The sequence below is a fragment of the Ovis canadensis genome, chromosome X, assembly GCF_042477335.2.
Source record: "Ovis canadensis isolate MfBH-ARS-UI-01 breed Bighorn chromosome X, ARS-UI_OviCan_v2, whole genome shotgun sequence".
Taxonomy (NCBI): domain Eukaryota; kingdom Metazoa; phylum Chordata; class Mammalia; order Artiodactyla; family Bovidae; genus Ovis; species Ovis canadensis.
In genome coordinates, this window is record NC_091727.1 from 115,573,753 (window position 1) to 115,595,937 (window position 22,185).

Consider the following 22,185-nt stretch of genomic DNA (forward strand, 5'->3'; position numbering starts at 1 on the left):
GCCCAAGCGTCGGAGCCACGCACCGAGGTCGCCCGGGTTAGGGAAGTGGGGGACCGGGGGAGGGGCGGGGCGTCCGGTCGGGGCGCCCCCCACCCCGCGCACGCAAGACCCTAACCACCACCCGCTTACACAGAGGCTAAACCGAGAGAGAGAGAGTCACACAGAAAGCTCGAGCGAAAACGCTTGCTCTCCGACCCCGAGCGGCGTTGCTCGCCCCCCCTCCTTCCTGGAGCCAAGGGCTGGCCGGGGAAGGTGGCTCCGTTCTTCCCCCGTGGCCAGTGCGGGGTCTGCGGCTGCCTGGCGAGGTTCCGGCTTCCCCGGGGCTGGCAGGGGGAGCCCCGAGAACTGCAGGCCCGCCCCCCCTTCCTCCTCCTCCTTCCCCTCCTCCCCCACGTGTCCTCCCAGAGCCCAGCGGCCTGATCCCAGCACCCCCCGCCACCTCCCTCCTCCTCGCGCTTCGCCCGCTTCCCCGGCAGCGTGGAGAAGAGCAAAGTTGCGACAGCCGGCGAGGGGCTCTGCCCAGGTGAAGGGGGCGCCGTGGGAGGGGGGGGACGGCGCGGCCCTGCGGCGGGGGCGGAGGGGAGATAAAGAAACTTGCTTTCCGCCGCCCCCACCCCGCGCGGGTTCGGATCTTGCGTGGACCCAGCCCTCGTGGCGAGACGCGGCAACGCCGCCGGGACCGAGGCCGGCACCGGGACCGGGACCCGGACCGCGCGCCCGAGTCGGCTCGGCGGGCGCAGGCAGCGGGCCAGGCCGGCACCCAGGCAAGGGCGGGGTGGGTGGCCGTACACCGGACCGAACCGGGGACTCCAGTGGCCTGGGCGCGGGCCGAACCCGGACCGGGCCGAGTTGGGTGGCGAAGTAGGACGTGGATTCGGGGGCGGGGCGCGGCGGGAGGGGGAAACCAGGCCCGGCCGGACTGGCCTGGGCGTGGGGGCGGGGGGCGAGTTCGGGGCACTTGCTGGGCTCGGGACCGAGCGGTAGGGCGGGGCGGTGCTAGGGGCTGGGCCCGACTCGCGGGGAGAGGGCGAGGGGAGGGGGCCTGGGGGTGGAGTAGGGGCGTGGAGTTGGAAGCGGGGTCTGGCCTCGGCCGGGGGCGAAGGTAGATCGGCGGGGCCGCCAGCAAAGGGAGGGAGGCCCGTGGTAGCGCGGCGGCGGCGAAGGCCAGCTTCCGCGGAGTTTGTGCCCGGGCTTCCCGGGCTCCGGCCGCCTCACGCGCACAAATGGGGCTAGGGGATTGACTGGTAAGCAACTACGAGTGTTAGACGGTGTTCGGCGGCGATTCCGGGAAAAGCGCGGAGAGACACTGTCTGCAATTATGCCGCACCACCCCCCCCCAACCTCTTTAGCATCTGGATTCTGCTCTCAGGGGGCCGCGGACCCTCCCCGCCACAACCTTTTTACTCTCCAGCACTCCCACCGCCTCCCCCGCCTTACTCGGCCATCTGACTCTTCTAGGGGTGTGTATTTGGGGGTGGACGACGGCGGGGGGTGGGTATACTTTTCCTCTCGCGGCGGCAGCCTAGTTCCTATCTTTATTCCTACATGTAGCGTCACTTCGAGTCGCATGGACATTGGGGTTTAGCTAATTTACCCCAACTAACGCCCCCCCTCCCCAAGCGATTTGATGGCTTTTAAGGAAGAGGACGAATCTCTGGATTTCCACGCGTGGGATGAGGTTTGAGGATTGGGATTCACCCCTAGCTCACTTCCACTACCAATCCCTCTTTCCTTGTGAGCCATTTCCACGGGCATCCGAACTCGAGGGGAGGAACGGCAGTATTAATGTGCTTCTCTGTCTCTACACAGGGTCGGCGTGGCCAAGGACGGCTGGTCTCGGAGGAAAAGTAGCCACCAGTCCAACTCGGGTCGCCCCCACTATTACTTAGGTGAGGGGGGGCAACGCTAAAGAAGGGGATACTGATGGGTAAGGGCCCAGTATAAGGGAGGGGGCTGAGTAGTCGCCCCCGAGGGACTCCCTTTCTTGGCGGGGAGGGAGACGCGAGCCCCGGCTTCAAGGGAGGGGTTCCGGGGAGGGAGATGAGGGGTGGCGACGAGGGGGGGCGGGAAGAAGGGGGGAGTCACGCCCTGCCAGCAAGGGGAGCCTCCCTCAGGCCCCTGGGAGAAGGGGACTGAATGCGTCTGCTCCGTGCTGCTGGGCAGGGCAGATGGGGGTCTCCGGATTTGCACATTGGATCCAGCACCGGTGGCCTGAGAAAGTCAGGTCGGGGCATAAGGTGGAGAGCGTTGGAAGAAAGAGAGAAACCCCTGACCGTGGTGCACTGATCTTTTCCCTTCCTCAACCTCCCCCTTGGTGGAGCGTACGGTGGGGGGGCGTGGGGCTCCTGCAGCCCCTCGAATTGAGCACCTTCGCCTCTCCTGGGAGTCTAGCTTTTTGCCCGGCTTGCTGCAGCTACCGCTGCCTCCCTCTCCGGAATCCGCTCGGTCCTCGCAGCGATCCCCTCCTCCTCCCCTCCCCTCCCAGTGTCACCGGGGCTGCTTGGCTCTGCCCCCTTCGCCGCCGCTTGCTCCCTGCTTTCGTCCCTCCCTCTCTTGCTTGCTCCCTCCCTTCGCCTCCTCCTCCCTATTCCTCCCCCCGGGCAGGCGGCATTCTGGGAGTTGTAGTCCCGCAGAGTGAGGGCCGGCGCCACCCGCGAACCCGACCGGACTCCACTTCCCGTCGAGCCCTGCGACCGGCACCCACTCCACCAGGCTTCGCTCGCACACACAGACACACACACACACCGCTCTCCCCCTCACTCTTTCGCTCGCCGCGGCTGCTGCCAGTGTGTGGCTCTGTCTCTCCTCCGCTTTGCTGAGCCCTCCCTTCTTCCTCTCAGTTCCTAGAGTCCGACCGCCGCCGCCGCCGCCGAGAGAGAGGAGAAGGAGGTCGGTGGCAATAAGGGGCGGAGGGGGCATCAGATCGGGGCAGTATTAGGCGGGTGGTGGCTCTGAAGGGGTTAGAGGGAGTCCGGGTGGCGGCCTGAGCCTTCCCGCGGAGCCGAGTCGGGAACAGGTGCGTCTTTTTTTTCTCTCCCCCAACCCTTCCACCCCTTTTGACTCCCCAGCTTTCTCATATCCCCCACCCGCTCTTTTCTACCTCACGCTTTTCCCCAACCCTGTCCCTTCTTCGCCCCGCGGCCGCTCTGCTTGCCCCCCCCCCCCCGGGGGCGCCGTCCTCTTCGTGTCCCCGGACGTAGCGCTCCCTGGAGCTCAATCTGCCCTCGCCCCTCCCTTTGGGACAGCTCCCCTCCACTTCCCACCTTCGTACCCCATCCGTGCCCTACCCTACCCCCTCCTCACCCCTTCTTCCCTTAGCCAGGTGAGACTTGTTCACCACGATCCGAGAGTCTTCTTCCCGGCTGGGCGGGGGTCTCCATGGAAACGGGGGTCGGGTTGATCCTGGGGGGGAAACCGTTGGAATTACCCCACTCCTCTGAAAGGGAGGTGGAGGCATCGGTCTTGTTAACTACCTGGCCCCAACCCCCTGCTCCGAGGATCCGACGATCCGAAGGGAGGCTGACCAGCAGGGCAGGGCGAGAAAGGGCTTTTTTTTTTTTTTTTTTGAGGGGGGGGCTGTCCGTGATGAAGTCCTGAAGAGACCAGGAGAAAATACCCTCCAACCTCAGAGGGGAGGTGCGACGGGTGCTCTGAAGGGCTGCTTTCTCCCTGGTGTCGGGGTGCAGGAACCGTAGGGTAAGGGGTACCCCTAGGTGGCGGCGGGGCCTGGGTTCGGGAGTGGGAGTGCTGTGATGGGGGCAGGGGCAATTATCTGAGTCCCTGGAAAAAAGGCGGGGGATGACTTCGGAGCGCCCTGGCTCCGCTGCCCTCGCTCTAGGGGCGGGGGCCGCCGGGCCAGGCGCGGCGGGGAGGGGGCTTAAATTGAAGGAGGATGAGATGGGGGTAATTCATACTAGCCCCGGCAAGCCAGGGGGGAGATCCCGGCGTGCAAGCTCTCCACCCGCTTCGCGCCAGGCCTGAAGGCGAGGGGTCTGAGAGCAAAGCCGAGGGCTGCAAGGAGGGAGGCTCCGGTTACGGGGCCGGGTTTCGGGATCAGGGGCAATCCCTCAGCCCTTGGGGAAGGAGGGAGAGGGATGGCCACGAACCCCAGGGCTCCCCCACCCCGGGTCCTGAGGGGCGTGAGGAACGGACAGCAGGCCCGGCTGAGCTGGATTCGAACGGATCGCGGCTGGGGAGTGCGGGGGGGCTTAGTGGTGGGCTTCGGGGGGAGCAGTCCCGCGGCGGGGCGGGCGGGCGGGGCGTGGGGCTCCGGCGGGCGGCGGGGCGGGGCCGGGGCGGCGCTGCTGCCGCCGCCGCCGCTGCCGCCGCCGCTGCTGCTCCTGCTGGGGCCGCCGCCGCCGTTGCCGCCGCCGCCACCGCTTCTGGGCGGGGAACGGAGGCCAAAGGGAGTCCCGTGCCGGGGCAGAGGGCGCCGGCGGCGCGCGGTGGGGAGGGGGCCGGCCTGGGGGCGGGGGCAGGCGGGGGGTGGAGTCCCCGACGGGGGGCGGTACGAGCCCGGACGAAGACGACGGAGAGCCCCGGGGGCCGGGTGCATGGAGGACGAGGTGCTGGGAGAAGGAAGCGGGGGGTGGGTCCCGCGACGGGCCTCGTGGGCTTGGCTCGTCGAGGTTCTGCTTCGGGACAGAGCCCTACGGGGGTGCCCAGGGGCCCGGAAAGGGACCGGGAGGTGAACTGGACGATGGAGGGGGCCCTGCTCGCCGGGGTCCCGCCGAGAGGAAGGCTGGGCCGGAGGGACGTCCGGGGCAAGGCTGGGAGGAGCCGGCCGCACCTCAGCTGGGGATTTCGAGTTATGGAGGTGGGGGAGATCGTTGTAGGGAAAGACGTGGTCAAGGGAAAGGCACGAGGCAAGCAGACTGCAAACCCCGGAGGCCGGTGTAGGGGGTGGGGGCTTCTGTTCCACCCTCCCACCCCACCCGCGGTGGAAGCACTGTTTTTGTTTTATTGTTTTGAAAATTTTAGACGTTGTCTGAATGAAGCTGTTGATGCGGTGATACTTACTCATTCTTGGTGTCTCCTGGAGTAGACAGTAAGGACAAGCGTATCTTGGTGAGGACGAGGCTAGTCCAGGAGTCTAACCCAGTTTAGGGGCTCTTTATGCTAGCGTGGGAAGGGAGCCTGGTAACTTCTGCGACAGCCGAATGAATTCTCTCCAGGCGGTTGGGCACAGAGGTGGAGTACAATTGCAAAAATGTTTGGTGACACTTCTTGGGTGCATTGGTAGGTTTGTGCTACCCTGGTTAGCCCGTGGGTCTTTCAGCTTAGAAGGCTATTTCTCAAAGTCACTCCGCTGAAACGTATTTCAGGGGAAATGAATGCAGGATGCGTTTGGAGTTGGGAGTGGATTAGGTTGATGATAAAATTACAGCATTGGAAGGGACTTTAAAGGCCACTTAATTTTCTGTTTACCTGTCCTGTCCTTGAATGTTGGGAGAGGGGAAGCTTTATTTTGGGAGACACGGTAGGCAGCACAATGGAGCAGAGTTTAGGGGTACTTAAATTGGATGGTGATGTCACCATGTAGTACTGAAGAGGACAGTTATGTAGGAAAGAAATTTGGAGGATTCCATTGGGGATTAAATGGGGGTAACCTAATCCTAAAAATCATCCAGGGACTCCAAATAGAAGCAAAATGTAGAGTGAGGAACCTGTTAAATATTGATGGAGCAGCAAAGTTAGTAGGAAAGACTGGGGGAGCTAGGAGAAGCCGGAGGCTTGGTTATGGAAGTTAAGAGACTCTGAAGGCTGATAGAGTTGAGGAGGGACATGGCCCTCTTGACTGAGCTGTGTGGACATTGCTAGGCAGACTCATCTTTTGACACGGCAAGTGAGACAGCTGCCCTGGGGGTGGATGTAAGGAACAAGAGACACAGGCCATGGGGCACAGAGCCTTACTCACATTGGCATCATTAATAAGAGGGCTGACCCTATCGCTAGATTTGCAGCAAAGGTAGGTAGGTTTTTTTATGTTCTGGCCCTGAGAAGTCGCTGATGGAGGAAGTGGGGTGGACTCTGATGTCTGGGTTAAGGAGGGCTCATTCTTTAGGTCACAAGGAGGAGATGGCAGATTGTCAGGCCAGGGCAGAGGAAAGCTGAGTCCCTGTCAAGCCCCGCAGTTGGAATCTGGATTGGGCAGAGTGGAAGGCAATTCCACAGGAAATGGTGGCTGTACCAAGGGCACTTGTAGATTTGGCTGTATTGATTTACCAGGAGAGGATAGGGAGGGAAGGAGGATGCCTTTCTTTCTCAGGAGTGTAAACTTTCTTGGGAAGCAAAAGGGGTTCCTCCAGACATCTCTTTGCCTTATTCGTGCTATAGTTCACTACATGGGAGTTGGGGGGAAGATTCTCAACATGATGAATCTGGATTATGGGTTTTAGAGAGCGTATTCTTTTAGAGGAACAGAATTATAGGAGGAAAGGATTTGAATATTAGAAAGAAGGAAGGCAAAAAGAGAAGTCAGAAGTGGGTTGGATAGGCAGTGAAGAGGGAAGAGATGTGGTTATCACTGGTCCCATTTTAAGGCCAACTAGGAAAAAGTGGAACCTTAAAATCTCCAGGATAATGTTTCCAAAGTAAAGTTTGAAGACCCTTTAAGACTCTTAACTTTCATGCTAGAATAAGTAAGATTTGGGCGAGAGAGAAGGATATTGTTGTCATTCAGTTGCTAAGTCATGTCTGACTCTTTGAGACCCCATGAGAGAAGGATGATCTTGAGTAAAAGTAGGGCTAGGGAGAAAAACTGATATATGGGAAGAAACAGAAATATATTTACACATAAGGAAATAGGGAGTTTAGAGATACTATACAGACTGAAAAATGCAGAATAGAGAAAGAGGGTGGGATAATGAGCCAGAGGAGGAAGGTGTTTATTCAGATATCGTCTGGAGTTGATGTGAGGAACATAAAAATTTGCTTTGATGGCCGCTGCCCTGGGAGGGCCCAGGAAGCAGAGGTTAGCTGGGATCCAGGGCTTACAAGTCTGGGCATTAATTATAAAATCTCAACTAAGGTAAGTATACAGAATGGGGGTAGGAATTCACCATTGTTAGTAGAATGGCCTTGAAAGAAGGAGAAAGAGGGAATACACCAGTTTTTCCAGTCTGCAAGTGGGCGGAATCCTAGATATAGGGAGGTGAATGATGGAAATTCCAGAATGAAACAGGATGAAGCACAGTGGCCTGAGAGCCTTGGGCCAGAATGGGAGGGCGGAGTGGGAGCAGGGAGAAGAGGCGTTAATTTGGGGTTGGACAGCTGGAGTGGTTCATTGCTTCTAGGCTGAGCTAAGTTTGAGATGGGCTAGAACGGCCTCAGATGGTAGAGAGCTGTTTTCCAACATCAACCAGCATTCCGGGATTGAGAGAAGAGTTCATGGTTGAGTTTGGTGGGAAAGTGAACACTAGAGTGGAATGGAAAGAGTGCTGAGGAAAGTGGAAATTGGGGTAAAATAGACAGTGAAAGGGAGAAGCCACTGATGACTACATTAAGGGCAGAAGGAAGACCCTACACCTTCGAGTTTTCAAAAGGAAAAGAAATTTCTTTTTAAAATATTTGTTTATTTATTTGTTTATTTGGCTGTGCCAGATTTTAGCTGGGGTTTTAACTGTGCCATGTGGGATTTTTAGTTGCAGAATATGAACTCTTAGTTGCAGCATCTTGTTACCTTACCAGGCATTGAACCTGGGCCCCCTGCATTCGGAGGGCAGAGTCTTAGCCACTGGACTACCAGGGAAGTCCAAGAGAGGAAATTTCTTAATGCTAATGTTCTAGTTGGATGTGAGTCTCTGCTTGCCAGAAGGTTTAGCGTCTGACTGGCCAAAGAGGGAGGTAATAAGAAGTAATCTACCTTTGGGCCAGTAGGATGCTGCTGCTGCTAAGTCGCTTCAGTCGTGTCCGACTCTGTGCGACCCCGTAGACGGCAGCCCACCAGGCTCCCCTGTCCCTGGGATTCTCCAGGCAAGAACACTGGAATGGGTTGCCATTTCCTTCTCCAGTGCATGAAAGGGAAAATGAAAGTGAAGTCGCTCAGTCGTGTCTGACTCTTGTCGACCCCATGGACTGCAGCCTACTAGGCTCCTCCGTCCATGGGATTTTCCAGGCAAGAGTACTGGAGTGGGGCGCCATTGCAGTAGGATGCTATACACTATTTTATGTAATCTCACATACAAACTAGGCTTTATTAATGCCAGTTTTTGAATGGTCATCCTTAAAATAACGTAGAACCTGTTCTCTTTCTAAATCATACGCTTTCCTACTGTTCATAACTTAAAAGCACTCTTTTATGATGAAAACTTTCTTTGGTGAACTGAAGTTGAATTCTGGTCAAGAGTAAAATTTAACTTTGTTTCTATCCCCATAATTCAAATATGCTGTTCTGGTTCCCTCTTTTTTTTTTTTTTTTTTTTAAAGCAGAAGCCACCCTTTCCCCATAAAACTTTAAAAAGTGGATCATTGTTTAAAAAGTGGCTGCAGGCTGCGTGTCAAGGTCATATTCTCCCTGGTTAATGAATTGTGATGAATTTGAAGAGAGATGGTTTATTGTTTGTAAAATAGGGTAATTTTCAGCTTATTCGTAAGAGTATGCATCAGGATACATCTTCATTTGGATTTTAAGAAGACTTTAGGCTAAGTATCCGTAAAAAATCGAGAGTACTGAGGGGCAGGCAAAGCTTTGTGTTTCAGGCTTCTTTGACTGTCTGCTAAGAAACAAAAATTGGTTACCTCATTGCTAACGTATGCCTAGAAATCTTAGTGTTAGTGCCATTTAAGGGTACAGTTAAGTTTTGTTATAATGCTGGTGTCCAGGGACAAGGAAAACAAGCAGGTTTTCATTTTTCCAAGTTCTCTCGAGAAGTGTTCTACACACGACCCTGAACCCAGCATGAGTGGATGCACCCTACACCTGACCTGAGAGGTGACTAGGTATCTTACCATGACGGAGGTTTACTCAGCAGGGCTTGGTGGCATGACACACAAGTTAGTGTGGTTCGGTGGTTCTCAGACGTTAGCCTTCACCTGAAGGCCTTTGGAGACATACAGCCTTACATTAGAGTCCTCATTCTTCTCTTTCCTAGTTGTGTGGAACTTTCTTGAGCCTCAGTTTTCTCATCTATAAAATGGAGATGATGATCCCAGTCTCACAGGGCTGTGAGGATTACACAAGATGATGTGTCTCTAGTGCCTGGTCCATAGCAAGTGCCCAATAATGGCATTTGGTATTACAGTATAATCTAGTAGTATAATCTCATATTATAGTGTAACTAGTTTTTCTTATTCAATTGTGTCCTATAACATTACCTTTTTTATTATGCTATGGTGAATGTGGTGGCAGAAAGAAAACTGTCATTAGCTCCTGAGTGCTCCTCTTATATCTTGATGCTCTGTGCTCTTTCTCCATATTCCTGTTGTATTAGGACATATTTAGCATTTACGACGTGGTAGGAAGAAATAGCTTGGCTCATTACTGCATTGTTGCATCCACCTTTGAGGTGGAAGTGGCAGCTTCTTTAACAGCTGTGCTGTAACATGGCTCAGTGTTTCAGGGCAGGAACTGAAGGGTGTATATCCAGTTGAAACTTCAGGGCACATTTTGGGCCATGGTTTAAAAATGACCCAAAAGTAGTTTACCAGGATGACATTTTAAAAATCCATTGCTTTCTGAAAAGGGCTGCCGTGTTTAATTATGACTCGTTGGGCTTTCCAGCTGTCTCTGACATCTGGAATTTCTACAAGAGCTGATAGATAGAGCCTGGGTCTGGGATGGCTCTATGACAAGGATGTTCATCAGCGATTGAATGGGAGAGATTAGCGTCTCAAATAGCTCAGGTATCCCCAAACCAAAGTTCTGGGCAGGGAAAATGATGGGCTATAAACTATAGTCCCTCTCTGCAGCCAAAGTGGACTTTGATGCCAACAATCAACTATGCTGATATAGGGAGAGTGTGATATCAGGACAATTTAAAATAGTAGATCAGTGAACAAATGAATGATTTCTGTTTGACTTTGGAAATGCATTATTGTTCTCTGCCTGTCCCCCTCCCCAGCAGATTTACCTTCCTGTTTATATTCTGCTTAGGCAAATATTATAATGAGTTGTTCCCTGAGCACACATGTAGTATAAGTGGCAGAAGGCAGTCCATAAGTTGGCTGGGTTTAAAAATTAGCTGTGGCTAAGCCACCCTCAGATAATTGGAAGTTGACTTTATTATTTTGCTCCAGTCCAATTTTATTTTATTTCTGTGATTTCTTTATTATGAAAGTAAGGAGAAGAAAGAAGAGAAAGTTTTATGAGAGAAGCACAGGAAGTAAAAGGAATTCATAGGCCCAATGCTTTTTACATGGGGTTGTTCTTGGTTTCTGTATGGGGTAGTGGGTAGTGGGTATTTCCATTTTTACCCATAGTTTAGCAAGTATTTAATTATCAAGTGCATTTTGCATGCCTTGTATCGTGCTAGGCACTATTGGGAGGAGCTATTAAAAGAGGTAGAAAATCTTCCTAGCCTTGAAAACTCTACAGATAGATAGCAGATTGAGCCAATATTGAGAGTTTGAAATTCTGTGAGCTAAATGTGTATATGTATGTGTATACTTTTGGATGAGTAATGTCTATAAAATGAGTTAAGCCCATAGTCTGGGGTGAGAGAATAGGGGAAAAAAAAGTAGGCTGACATGGCCTCTCCAAATATTTGTGTAAGAGGTCCAGGAGACTTTTTTTTTTTTTTTTAAGAAAGGCCAAAGCTTGGTGAGGAGGAAACCTTTAAGTGAAAAATTCCATATCTTGAATGCTGTATACTGAAATGAAGAACCTGAGAGCCACTGTCACAGTTTATTGCAGGGAGGACCCAAAAGCATCACAAAAGGGATTGAAGTCTCAGGTTACATTGATTCAACTTTGGAGTGTGAAAAACACCTGCAATATTCACATGGTCCTGCTGAAGACCAAATTGAGGAAAGCCAGCTCTTATTTTATTTTATTTATTTATTTATTTATTTTTTGATCTAGTGAAACGAGAGGTGCTCAAAGGATGACCCTAGTTACTTAGGGTGACATTTTAAGGTGGTTTGCATTTGGAAAAGGATTGATTAATTTCCTGATATTTAGGTTTTTTGGATATCTGTGACATCTAGAAGTTGTATAAAATCTTGTTCCTAGAGCCTAGGTCCAGTTTAAAGCTATGATGAGTTGAGGAATTTTGTTTAAATGGAGTAAAATAATGTCCTTACAGTAGGAAATAAAAGTGAGTACTATTTGAATAATAGGAAAAAAAATATCTTGGCAGTGAGTGGAAAACTAAAATGATCTGGTGGTATGAAAATGTATGTGAGAGATTAAAACATTTTACTTTTGCCTACTTCACTGCTGGAATTGATTACCTTTGGTCCATTCAAGTGCTTTTGTGTTATTCTCAACTTTTGCAGATGACATTGTAACTGGACAAGAGTAAGATGTCTCAGATAATTGAGAAGTAGGCGCTGAAAATGCCCTCCAAGTTTGTTCCCCCACAGTTGAGGCTTTGGGTAGTAGAGTATGTAGTCCCTTGGTATCTATAGGTGAGTGGTTCCAGGAACCTCCTCGGATGTCAAAATGGATATCAGATCCCGCAATTCTCAAGTCGCTGATGCGAAAATGGCAGAGTAGAAAGGAATTTCCACAGCCACACAAGTTTCACATCCCTGGATTCAACCAGCTGTGAATGTCAAAGGAGATCAAGATCCAGACCTCAAGCCCTGGTCAATCCTTCGAGATCAATGTCTAGCTTCCCAAGGTGACTATTTTGGAAGTAATGACATTTGAGTGAGTAAGCTCTTATGCATTTAGAAGATAGTTAACATTCCTTTGTATCCAAGTCTCATAAATGTTTATAAGGTGAAATTTTCAAATATAGAGGTACCTAAGGAGTCTATGAAGGTGTCTCTGCTAGAGCTGTCTGCAGGCAACGCCTCAGCTTTCTCGGTAAACACAGGAATGAATGTATCTGAGAACAGGATGCCATGTCCCTTATAGGACTGATGCCTTGGAGTAGAACTGGTGGAACTTTTCGGATAGAAAAAAACAAAAACCTCAGGGTAACTAGGAAATGCGAGAATACAAGAAGGGGATGAATAGGGGAAAGGACCCCTTTCTCATTCCAATTGCCCAGCAGATTATTTTCAGTTGATTTCATCTGTGTGTATGTTTGTGTGTGGTAGTATATGGTGGTAGAGGAACCTGTTTTGCATGAAGGAAAGCAAAGTGATTGGGGCATGTTTACTGGACCCTTTGAGTTCCAAGGAGTGGCATTTGGTTAATGGTAGGGAAAGATGAGGGGATATAGATTTTGAGGGAAAAGCTAGAGGAGAATATTAGAATATCCTTATATGGAGAATCATTAAATTCGAAGAATGTAAGTTGGAAGAACTTCCTCATTGGGGTTGAGGTTTCAGATATTAAGTGGGGGAAATAGGAATGTTAGTCCTACACATGAAAGAAGGCAGAGGGCCAAGGAGGGTAAGACCCATGGTAGGGGTTCCATATCTAAAGCCTGGTGAAGTTATCCTTGTTGGATGTGTGTAAACTTTCCTATTGAAAACAATGATTTTGAGACATTTTGACATCTCTCTAAAGGCACTTCAGTGACTGGGTGAAGTCATGGCCTTTTCATGTTCCCTGGGATCTCAATGCCAGTGAGCTCTTGGGTCTCCTTGGGGTGGGGGTGGGGGGCAGGTATCTTAGATGTCGCTTTTCCCAAAGTGCGGAGTGGGGTGGCCTTGCCTTTGCTTCAGTGAAATCACAATGTGAATACCTCTCTCTCTGTCTTACGGGAACTTTCCCCAAAGTTCTGAATTTCTATTGGAGCAGTAGGTCCCAAAGTTGGTTTTCTTTACTTATTAGTCATCACTGACCCAACCCTCCTTCTTTAACTGTCTACTGGCCACGCCTATCCTCTTGAGGACAGATTCAGGGCCAGGCTTCAAGATGAATATTTTCCAGCTCTTTCATTTTTTTTAAGGTTGTAATTGCTTCCAGGTCACAAGGCAGTGTGAACCAAGAGTCCTGGGGGAGTACTACCAGATTTAGTTTAACTGAGGCCTTCTTAATCTCGAGTTTCTAATTTGCTGTCTTGGTGGTAGAGTCCAAGCAGGAGTAAGTGGGCAGGTTTCCTGCTGTGTGTAAGGTCCCTGGCTGTGTCACATGCGTTGCCAGCAGCACTTGTTCTTCATGGAAGGGGTCTTTGACCACAGAAGGAGCCACCTGATTCTGGGGAACTTGTCCACTAGCCTCACAAACAACCTGTCTGGTCATTTTCAACGGTGGAAACGAAAAGTTTTTAACAATGCCTACTTCATTTTAAAAAATGTCAGACAGATGCTCTGTTACCTCCTGTCACGTCCTCCTCTTCCTCCTATGCAGGGTGACCATGCTTTTGCTTGTAGTTGTTGTGAAATCTCCTTGTTTTGGCATCTCCCTTTCAAAACCGAACCAAAAAAGTCTACCCAATCTGTAGGATCTTGGAGATTTTAGCGCTGCCTGTCCCCTATTGCCAACTCCCCCAGCCCTAATTTGGGCTACAATTTGATGTTCCCCTTTTGAGAAGATATTCTCTCTAAACTTTTCTGATATGTCTGTCTTCAGGGCTTCCCCACAGTGTTTCAGTTTGGCCCACGATGGTGAAATATTTCAGGTTCCCCTATTTCATTTTTTCCTTTTTGGTTGTTACTTGCTATGGGCTTCTCTTTTATGACATTTATACCTGCACTTGTCTTTGAGGGTTTTGTTTTTCTTTCTTGCTTTTGGAGTTTTTTGAGGAAAGCGTTCTACCTCATTTCAGTTTTTCTTCTACTCCCTGCTCACCCTAAGCTTAGCTGCTGTTCTCACCATGTTAAGGCCATTGCTCTCCCATTATCCATTTTCTCTTTGATTTCCCGTTTCATAGCGTGGTGATCCTGACTGGCTACCTGCTTTCTGCTGCCCGCTTGTTGGATTCAGTCCCTCGGATTTTGGTCAGTCCTTCTACTTATGTGTACGTGTGCCTGCTAAATCTAGACGTTTTTCTTTGTTTTTTCAGCACTGCTTAGCACTTCAGGTTGGTGGAGCATGTGTTCTTTGTTCTCACCACAAGTTGGATGTGCCTTTTGAGTCTCCCCCTCCCAAAGTGGGGATGGCTTGCTGTGGTCCTGCTGCATTTGATTCTGTGGCCCTGCAGCTGTTCATTTCTTAACAATTACATGGTTGTGACATCTGGGAAAATCCTTTGAGGTATTTTGTATCCTTGTGCCTGTGCTTCCTGGGTCACTTGAGATTACCAGGTTTCTTCCAAGTTCCTTTCAGGAACTTCGCCTTTCACCTTTGATGTGATGGTTGCCATCAGAGAGGGAGTGAGAGACCGATGGAGAGTTGTACACCACACGTGAGTGCAGGCACTACGAGTGAAAGCAAGCTGGGCCCCAAGTGTGGACACCATTGGAGCCTGCCAAGAGTGACATGTCTGTAAGACTTTCCCTCTGTGCTCACCTCTCCTGAGAAGTTGTGTACCGTTGAGTGGTTATTAACTTGATGGGACTTAGAACAGAACCCTCGGTCTCCTGGTTCAGAATCTCGAGGGCTGGAACCTATGAATCTGTCTTTTGAACCAGCACCTTGGTGATTCTGACGTGAAAAATATTGGTGTGCGTGGTCTGTCTTGACTCTTCCTGTCCTATGTGGGCATTGACACCATCAGTACCTCTTTAGAAGTTACCTTTGCTTACTCTCCTGCCTTCTTGTGTAGACCATTTAGCTTGATGCTCTCTTGACTGCGCTTTCCACCCTTCCCCTTCCCTCCCCACCCCTGCAAAGGCTACTATTAATTAGCAGCACAGGACTTCACACAGGAAGGGGCGCTGCTCTGACAAAATCATAATAGAGGAGTGGGAGGCTGAGATTTAAGCTGATGCTCTATCTTCAGGATCTTGTGCAAGTGGAGGTCTCTAGGATCAGGTTTGCCCTCTAAGTAGTCATAAAATATATATTTTATGCTAATTATTTTGGTTTTTACTTGTTTTCTTATTGTTATTTGGGAACTTGGGGCCGTCTACAAACTCCCTTATCTAGGGAATGATATTCTATACCTTGTTCTGTTTCCAAATGCTAGGATTCTCTCCTTTGATTTCTGTCCCAAGTCCTACAGACTACTAATCCCCTCTAAACAGAAGAAAAATTAACCTAAGGGTGAAAAAGCCGTGGTGACTGACATATCCACTGCCTACAAAATTCAGGTAGCCACTAAAACGTGCATTAAAATTCGTGTTAAAAATTTGTCCTATGACAAGAATGGCCCGTTCCATTGCCTGAGTCTTCTAATGCCTCACAGAGAGAACAGATGAAAAAAGATGATCAGCCAACAGACTGAGCTGTTATTCCTTAAAGTAGGATATTCCAAGATACTCTAAGAAACAGTCAAAACTTGATTAACCAGGATGTTTAGGGAGTGGGATCCTAGTGAACTGAGATGTCTTACCCCCTTGCTGAAATCTCTCTAAAGTTATGTGTGAATCCGTGTAACTGTTTTAGAAATGTTAAAGATAATTTTCATGGAAAGGTAAAATCATGAGTCTCTTACAGATTTAAGAATGAGCACATGTTAAAGATTTTATTTTACTCATTAATCAACAAGGGAACCAGACAGATGTTTATAGTTGGTTCAAAGAAAAAGGTCCCAAAAGCACAAATTTATATGGAGTAAAGGAATTGAATTGCAGATGGAGGCAAAACTGGTTTTTCCACAGTGGGGAGGGAAGTCAATCCAAACTGCGTGGGGACAAGACAGAGTTTGCATATCCATCAGTTACCTGCAATTTACAGAGGTGCAAAAGAGCTCAGAGACAATGAACCAGGCTAGAATCAGGCAGCTTGGAAGGGTGTGCTGTAGATAAGGCAGAGTTTTTTGGTTAAAGTACAGTTTCTAAAAAATAGTAAGCATGGTGAGTACTTTTTTGGGGGGTTTCTTTTGCCTTTTATAATTTCTCAGGGTCACCACCTCAATTCTCACCCAAGATTCACTTCCACATAACACAAATTTACTAAGTACTTACTGTGTATAAGACATTGCAGAAGAACCAGAGACAGAAAAGAAGGTATTTCTTACCTTAAGTAGCTGATTGTCTGGGAGTGGGGGAAGGACACCAGAGCCATACGCCCAATTAATCACACAGCAAAGGGACCAAGAATCTGTGCTGTGGTAGGTATGGGAATGAAATGTTTAGGGAGGACCAGACAGGGAGTAGTTAACTGACCAAGGACGGGGGCTGGGGAGATGACATGGTGACATTCAAGCTAGGCTTTGATGGGGGACAGAGGGGAAGGGGGGGGACACAGGAGAGGCCATTTCAGGGTGAGGAACCTGCCTGGAACTGGATGGTCTGTTCAGGGAAGGGTCAGGAATCGAGTGGTGAGGGCGCAGGATGTGGCCAGACAGGCTAAAGGCCAGGTCCTGGAAGGCCCTGAAAGCTGTGCTAAGAAATGTAGGCTCGATTCTGAAGACAGAGGAAAGCTGTTGAAAGCTCTGGCAGACAGAGGGGGCGATGTGATCGAACTGGTGCTTTAGAAGATGAATTGATTGTAGAATCAAGAGATTAGAGGCAGAGGGACCAGTTAAGAGGCTATTGTAATATTCTGGGTGAGGGATGATGAGGGACCACATCAGGCCAGGGGCGAGAGGGCTAGAAGGAGAGGACAGAGATGGTGTTATTAAGGCTTGACTCCTGATTGGATGTGGGTAGTGTGGGAGAGGAGTTGAACACTGAGATTTCCAGGCTGGGGGATAGTGGTGCTCTTAACTAAGATAGGAAACATGCTGGGCATGGGGGGTAGGGAGCAGGTTCTTGGTAACAGATAATGAGTCCGGTTTGAGACACACTGAGTTTGAGGGGCTTGGTGGACATCTAATTAACAGCAAGTGGCTGGCAGCTGGAAATTCTGGTCTGGGTCTAAGGAGGGAGGTCAGGCTAGAGATACAGATTTGGGAGTCATCAGTGACCAAGGGGTGAGTGGAAACTGGGAGGTCTTGAGCTAAGAGAGAAGGAGGGATGGGGCACGCATGTGTGTGCACACGTGTGCACACACACACACACACACACAAGGAGACAGGGCGAGGGGGGATTGGGGAGAGCCAGTGAGAGGCAGACTTGAGCTGGAGAGGCAGGAAAGACAGGAGGACAGAGAGGGAGACTGAAGGCTGAGGCTGGAGGACTAAGAGTAGAGGGGAGGAGAGGCAGTGGAGAGGGGGAAAGGGGAAATAGGAAGGTGAGATAAAGGAGGGGAAGGACTGGGGCAGGAGATGTGAGGGAAGGGGAGAGCACTGAAGGAGAGAGAAGAGGAGAAGCAGAAGAGAGGGGAAGAGAGAGAGACAGCCGGGAGAATAATGGGGGAAGGGGAATGATGAGGAGGAATAGAGAGAAATGGGAGAGTGGGATTGAGAGGAGGGAGAAGGGAGAGAGGAGGCGGTAGGAACAGAGAGGGAGGGAAGGGGAAGGGATGGGAGAACATGGCAGAGGTGAGGAGAGACTTAGTAAGATGAGGGCCAGGTTTCTGGGGTGGCAGGAGAGAAGCCCACAGGTGCAGGGTCTGTAAAGCCAGGCAAGGGGCAAGTATAAAGGAAGGGGCAAAGCAGCAGTGTCCTATGCTATCCTATGCGACAGGGACAGGAGGAGGGGGAAGTCCAAGGAGAGGATGCGGCCCTGCTCTCCTCTCACTGACTCTTTCCCTTGTCTACTCCCTCTGCGTCAGCCCTGCAGCCTCTGGGCTCTTTGCTGATCTTAGCAGGCACCCCCTGCCTTAAGGACCTGTGTGAGCTGGTTCCCTCTGTGGAATGCACTTCCCCAGATGTTCACATGGCTCGCATCTTTGCTTCCTTCAGGATGTTTAAATGTCTCCTCAGCAAGGCCTACTCTGATCACCCACTTATAAATTGTAGCCCATTCTGCTCCTTGCCCCCTCCCACTATTGCCTTGCTCCTTAGCCTGTTATATCACCTTCTAACATCCTGTAACATAGTCATTTAACATGTTTATTGGCTATCTCATCCCACTAGAATATAAACTCCATGAACACGGGGATTTCTTGTCTTTTTTGTTAATTGTTGAATCCTTGGTACCTTGGACAGTGGTGGCACATAGTAGGTGCTTGAAAAATATTTTTTTGAATAAATGATATTGTGTTGAATATGGACAATCTCCAAAAGTTGTATAAAGGATGTGTTATTTCTGTGTTAGTTGCTCAGTCATGTCTGACTCTGCGATCCCATGGACTGTAGCCTACCAGGCTCCTCTGTCCATGGAATTCTCCAGGCAAGAATACTGGAGTGGAGAGCCATTCCTTTCTCCGGACTATCTTCCCGACCCAGGGTTCAAACCTGGATCTCCTGCATTGCAGGCAGGTTCTTTACCATTTGAGCCACTAGGGAAGCCCCTATAAAGGATAAATGAAACAAATCCCTGAGTTAGCTGTATTTTACTATGATTTACTTCTTTAAACAGTGGAGAACAGCATAAAATTCTGATCACCATAGGGTTTTGTTCAGTTGAACTTTGATGAATAAGGCTTTTAGCTAATAAGTTAACTCGAATTTGAGGGTCTCAAGACAAGCTCATTGGATAAACATCTTTCTCTTGATGCCTCAATTTCTCTGCAAGGTGAATTGGCTTTGCATTGGTCGTCAGTAGTGAGAGCCCAACACTGGCTGGGGAAGGGGGTGGTAGGTCATAGGGATGACAGACTGATAGGAGAGACAAGGACAGACATGTGCAGTTCTTAATGGAGCATTGTTTTCCGTCTGCTTGTTTGTGGTCAGAGCACAAGGAGTATGTTATCTGATTTGAAGGGTGCTTTAAACCAGCTTAGGTATATGCATTATATCTATATGACTCCTAACTTGAAATTAGAATAGTTTGGAAGGGCTTATAAAGCAAGCATGTGCTTCCTCTGGAGAGCTTAAATTGGCAATGTCACTCAAATACTTCAGTACTCATGGATTAGAGAGTTGACGAGAAAAAAGATTCCCCAGTAGTCTTTCAATGCACTGTTCGTATATGGGAATGACCCTCTAATTGTAGTTGGTTAGGCTAAATGTGTGTAGAAAAATATACTGTCATCTCACTTGTCTGAAATAGATTGAATTTCCTCGAATACTCATGCATATCTGTCTTTCAGATAATTTAAAAATCACTCTAGGTGATTAACAGCATCCTCATCTCCATCCTGAAACCTATGGATTCCTGGAAAGCTGGTGCTCCCTCGTCCCCATTTGGACCTTAATTTTCCACAGCAGTCAGGCTTGTGAGAGAGATGGCTTTAATGTTTTGGCACTCTAATTACCTTTATTTGTTTCAGTGTTTGCGTAAAAGGTGGTTAAAGCACCGTCTGTGTTACAAGTTTTGATTTTTGGGAGTTCTTTTTCCCCAGGGGGAGTGGCCACAGCAGGTCCTAGCTGGTGGTGAGTGGCTGTCATGATCTCTACAGCACCGCTCTACAGCGGCGTGCACAACTGGACCAGTTCTGACCGGATTCGCATGTGTGGCATCAACGAGGAGAGGTGAGGAGGCTGGGAAGGAGGCTGTGGCCAGCTTCCAGTGAGTTGTCCCTGCTCCCTGGCAGGGTAGCTATGAGAGGGCCAGAGGAAGAACCCTGGGAAGGAGACTGTTGGTTGTTTCTGATTTTCCTGAGGTGGGCTGGGGCTGGGCGGCAAGAGTGGCCTGCTCTGCCATGCCGTCCCTGTTCAGATGAAAGTGAGGAAGCCAACAGATGACCTTTTGCCAACTAGTATTTGTCTACTCAGTAAGAACTGTCAGATTGTGGAATACAGGGATGCTCAGGCAATTGCAGTTTTTATTTGCTGCATCCATGTTCTGTGCTCAAGGATACATATAAGATATTTTGGGTCCTTGATCTAAGCCTGGAAGAAAGGTGGTTTTATCATTCAGCTTTATACTGGGAATGGTTAGTGGGTATTCTGGCGATCAGCACGTTCTGGCCTCACGAGGCTAGTGATGATTTGCAGTGAGATACTTATAAAGTATCAAAGGACAATCAGACTGCTTAACGTAGTTTTCGTAGGAAACTGAAAGTTGGTGATGCCTGCTGGATCTGTGTGCATTTTCAGTTTTCTGTTCACCAAAATACTGAGTTGACCAAGCTGTGCCATTTCTGATCATGCCCCATACGATGAGCACTCAAAATGGCCTTCAGATTCTACATTTGACTTTTCCTAACTCTTGGCCAAAGAGCTGTGTGTGTTGGTTGCAATGCCTCTCCCATTTTTAGAGAAGTATGGCTCCCCCATGCTAGCTGGTTTCAATATATTGACTGTTGAAATCCAAATATGTCAAATCAATCACCTAGAACACAGAACAATATGACTTTTCATTGGATTCAAGATCTGGCATTTCCTTGGGGAAATCTTGGAGGTGTGTGCATGGGTGTGTGCATGGAGGGGGTGTGGGTAATTTTGAAAGGAAAAGGGATAGCTATCTTCCTTCTGCTCTTAACTTGAGAAGTGTGTATTTGTCTGAGGTTCAGGTTAGAAGAATAGACCTTTTTATTTTTTTTGAAGCCATTAGTGTTTGATGGTTTAATGCTCTCTACACAGAGGGATGAGTTAGAGATGGACTTAAAAGGAATTTAATTTTAGAATATAAAAGTCAAGTTCAAGGAAAATAAGACAAAATTCTTCTAGGATCTGTGCAAGAAAGATATTTTCCTTTGCATATGAGGTGTGTCCTTAGATAATAATTAAGAGATGATGTGGGGAAGGCAGAGTGGTGGTATTGATTTGTATGAGTATTCATTGGCAACTAGTTATAAGCAGATGAGACTTTGATGTAGAGATCTCAACTAGAGCCTTCAAAAAATCAATGGACAAGTTACTTGGGTTTACTGTCCATTCTAAATCCCCACTGAAAAAGGACCATGAGTTGGAACCAAACTTGATTTTCACTTCTTATGGACCTTTCTTGGGATGTTCGGTTACCAAATATGCCACATGGTTAAGATGACCTTTTAAGTGTTGTCACTTTTGACCTTGTCTACCCATTATTGTTGCCTTCCTGCTCCAGCCTAGGGCATGCTACAGCTTATTTCCAAAAGGTGATCTCACCTTATTTAAAACCATCTTCCTCATCAGGCCTTTACCACCTGTAGAACTTAGCTATTTGGAATGTAAAGCTGCATCTGGGGGTTAATTCTTAAAGTTAGGTTTGAGAAGCCCACCCAGCTCCATCAGATATAGTTGGGGACTGTAGAAACGGGGGACAGGGCCTTTCTGCTGGCCTTAGATGACTAACTCTAGACCAGCCTCCAGCTAAATCCCTCTGTTTCTTGCTTGCTTCCTTTCTTGTACCCATTCATGACTTCATTCACCAAACATTTGTTAAACTCAGTCAGAGCAAACCATTTGTCATGGGACATTGGTGGTAAGTGCCGTCGAGTGGCGTGTATAGTGGGAGTCTAAAGGCAAGAATCAAAAGCTTCCTGGGGGAAGAAGGGAAGGCTTCCCAGAGGCAGTGACATTTGAGCCAAGGCTTGAGGGATGAGTAGGAGTTTCAGGTGAGGGCTGGTGTTTGTCACACCATGTGTTTGTGGGGAACTTTGGCTGGAATAAAGGCAGTCTTGGGGTGTGATGGGATTTGAGTCAGGGAAAGTCTGCAGGAGCTGGGATCCAAGGAGCGAGATATGTACCATGTAGTTAAGGCCCAACAGGAACTGAAAAAGGTCTGGTTTGACACTGGTGCTAGCCCTTAATAATTAGGCAGACAGCCCTAAAAGGTTATGACTGGTTCTGGTTTAAGTTCAACAAAGCCTTGAGCATAACAGCCTAGGGTCATCTCTGTTGGGAAGAAACGGTGGGATCAGTTTTCAGTCCTGATTGAAGCCTGCTTTGACTCCTGTTCTCTTCTCCCGGCCACCTGCACCCTCCTAATCTTGCTCGGTTGACCTGACTCTTCCCCTGCACCCCCTCCCCCGTCCCACATTCTTCTGTCAATGGAGCAGTTTAACATTTGCTTGGCTTTACACACTCCTCTCCTCAGAAGGCTTGAAACGTGGCTGCAGGACATTTTCCCAGAGCCTTGGCAGCCGGCTCAGGTGTAGGTATGGCTGGAGTAGCCAGGATCGCTGTTGCTGTGGCCACCTTGAGAGTCTCTGGGCCAGTGGCTCCA

At 49.3% G+C, this 22,185-nt stretch overlaps 1 protein-coding gene across 3 annotated transcripts in view; it reads left to right on the forward strand.

The window, feature by feature from the left end:
* The first annotated feature begins 1,050 nt into the window (after positions 1-1,050).
* BCORL1 (BCL6 corepressor like 1) overlaps positions 1,051-22,185 on the forward strand; it is a 58,736-nt gene continuing 37,601 nt past the window's right edge. Inside the window, exons 1-3 of one of the 3 annotated variants that reach the window (XM_070290802.1) lie at positions 1,051-1,244; positions 1,810-1,889; positions 19,436-19,565. In XM_070290802.1, the coding sequence (XP_070146903.1) occupies positions 19,480-19,565 (86 nt within the window). In that variant the 5' untranslated portion in view covers positions 1,051-1,244; positions 1,810-1,889; positions 19,436-19,479. Of the gene's footprint in view, positions 1,245-1,809; positions 1,890-2,821; positions 2,890-19,435; positions 19,566-22,185 lie in introns of those variants that run through there. The other 2 variants (XM_070290804.1, XM_070290803.1) reach the window with 2 other exon arrangements.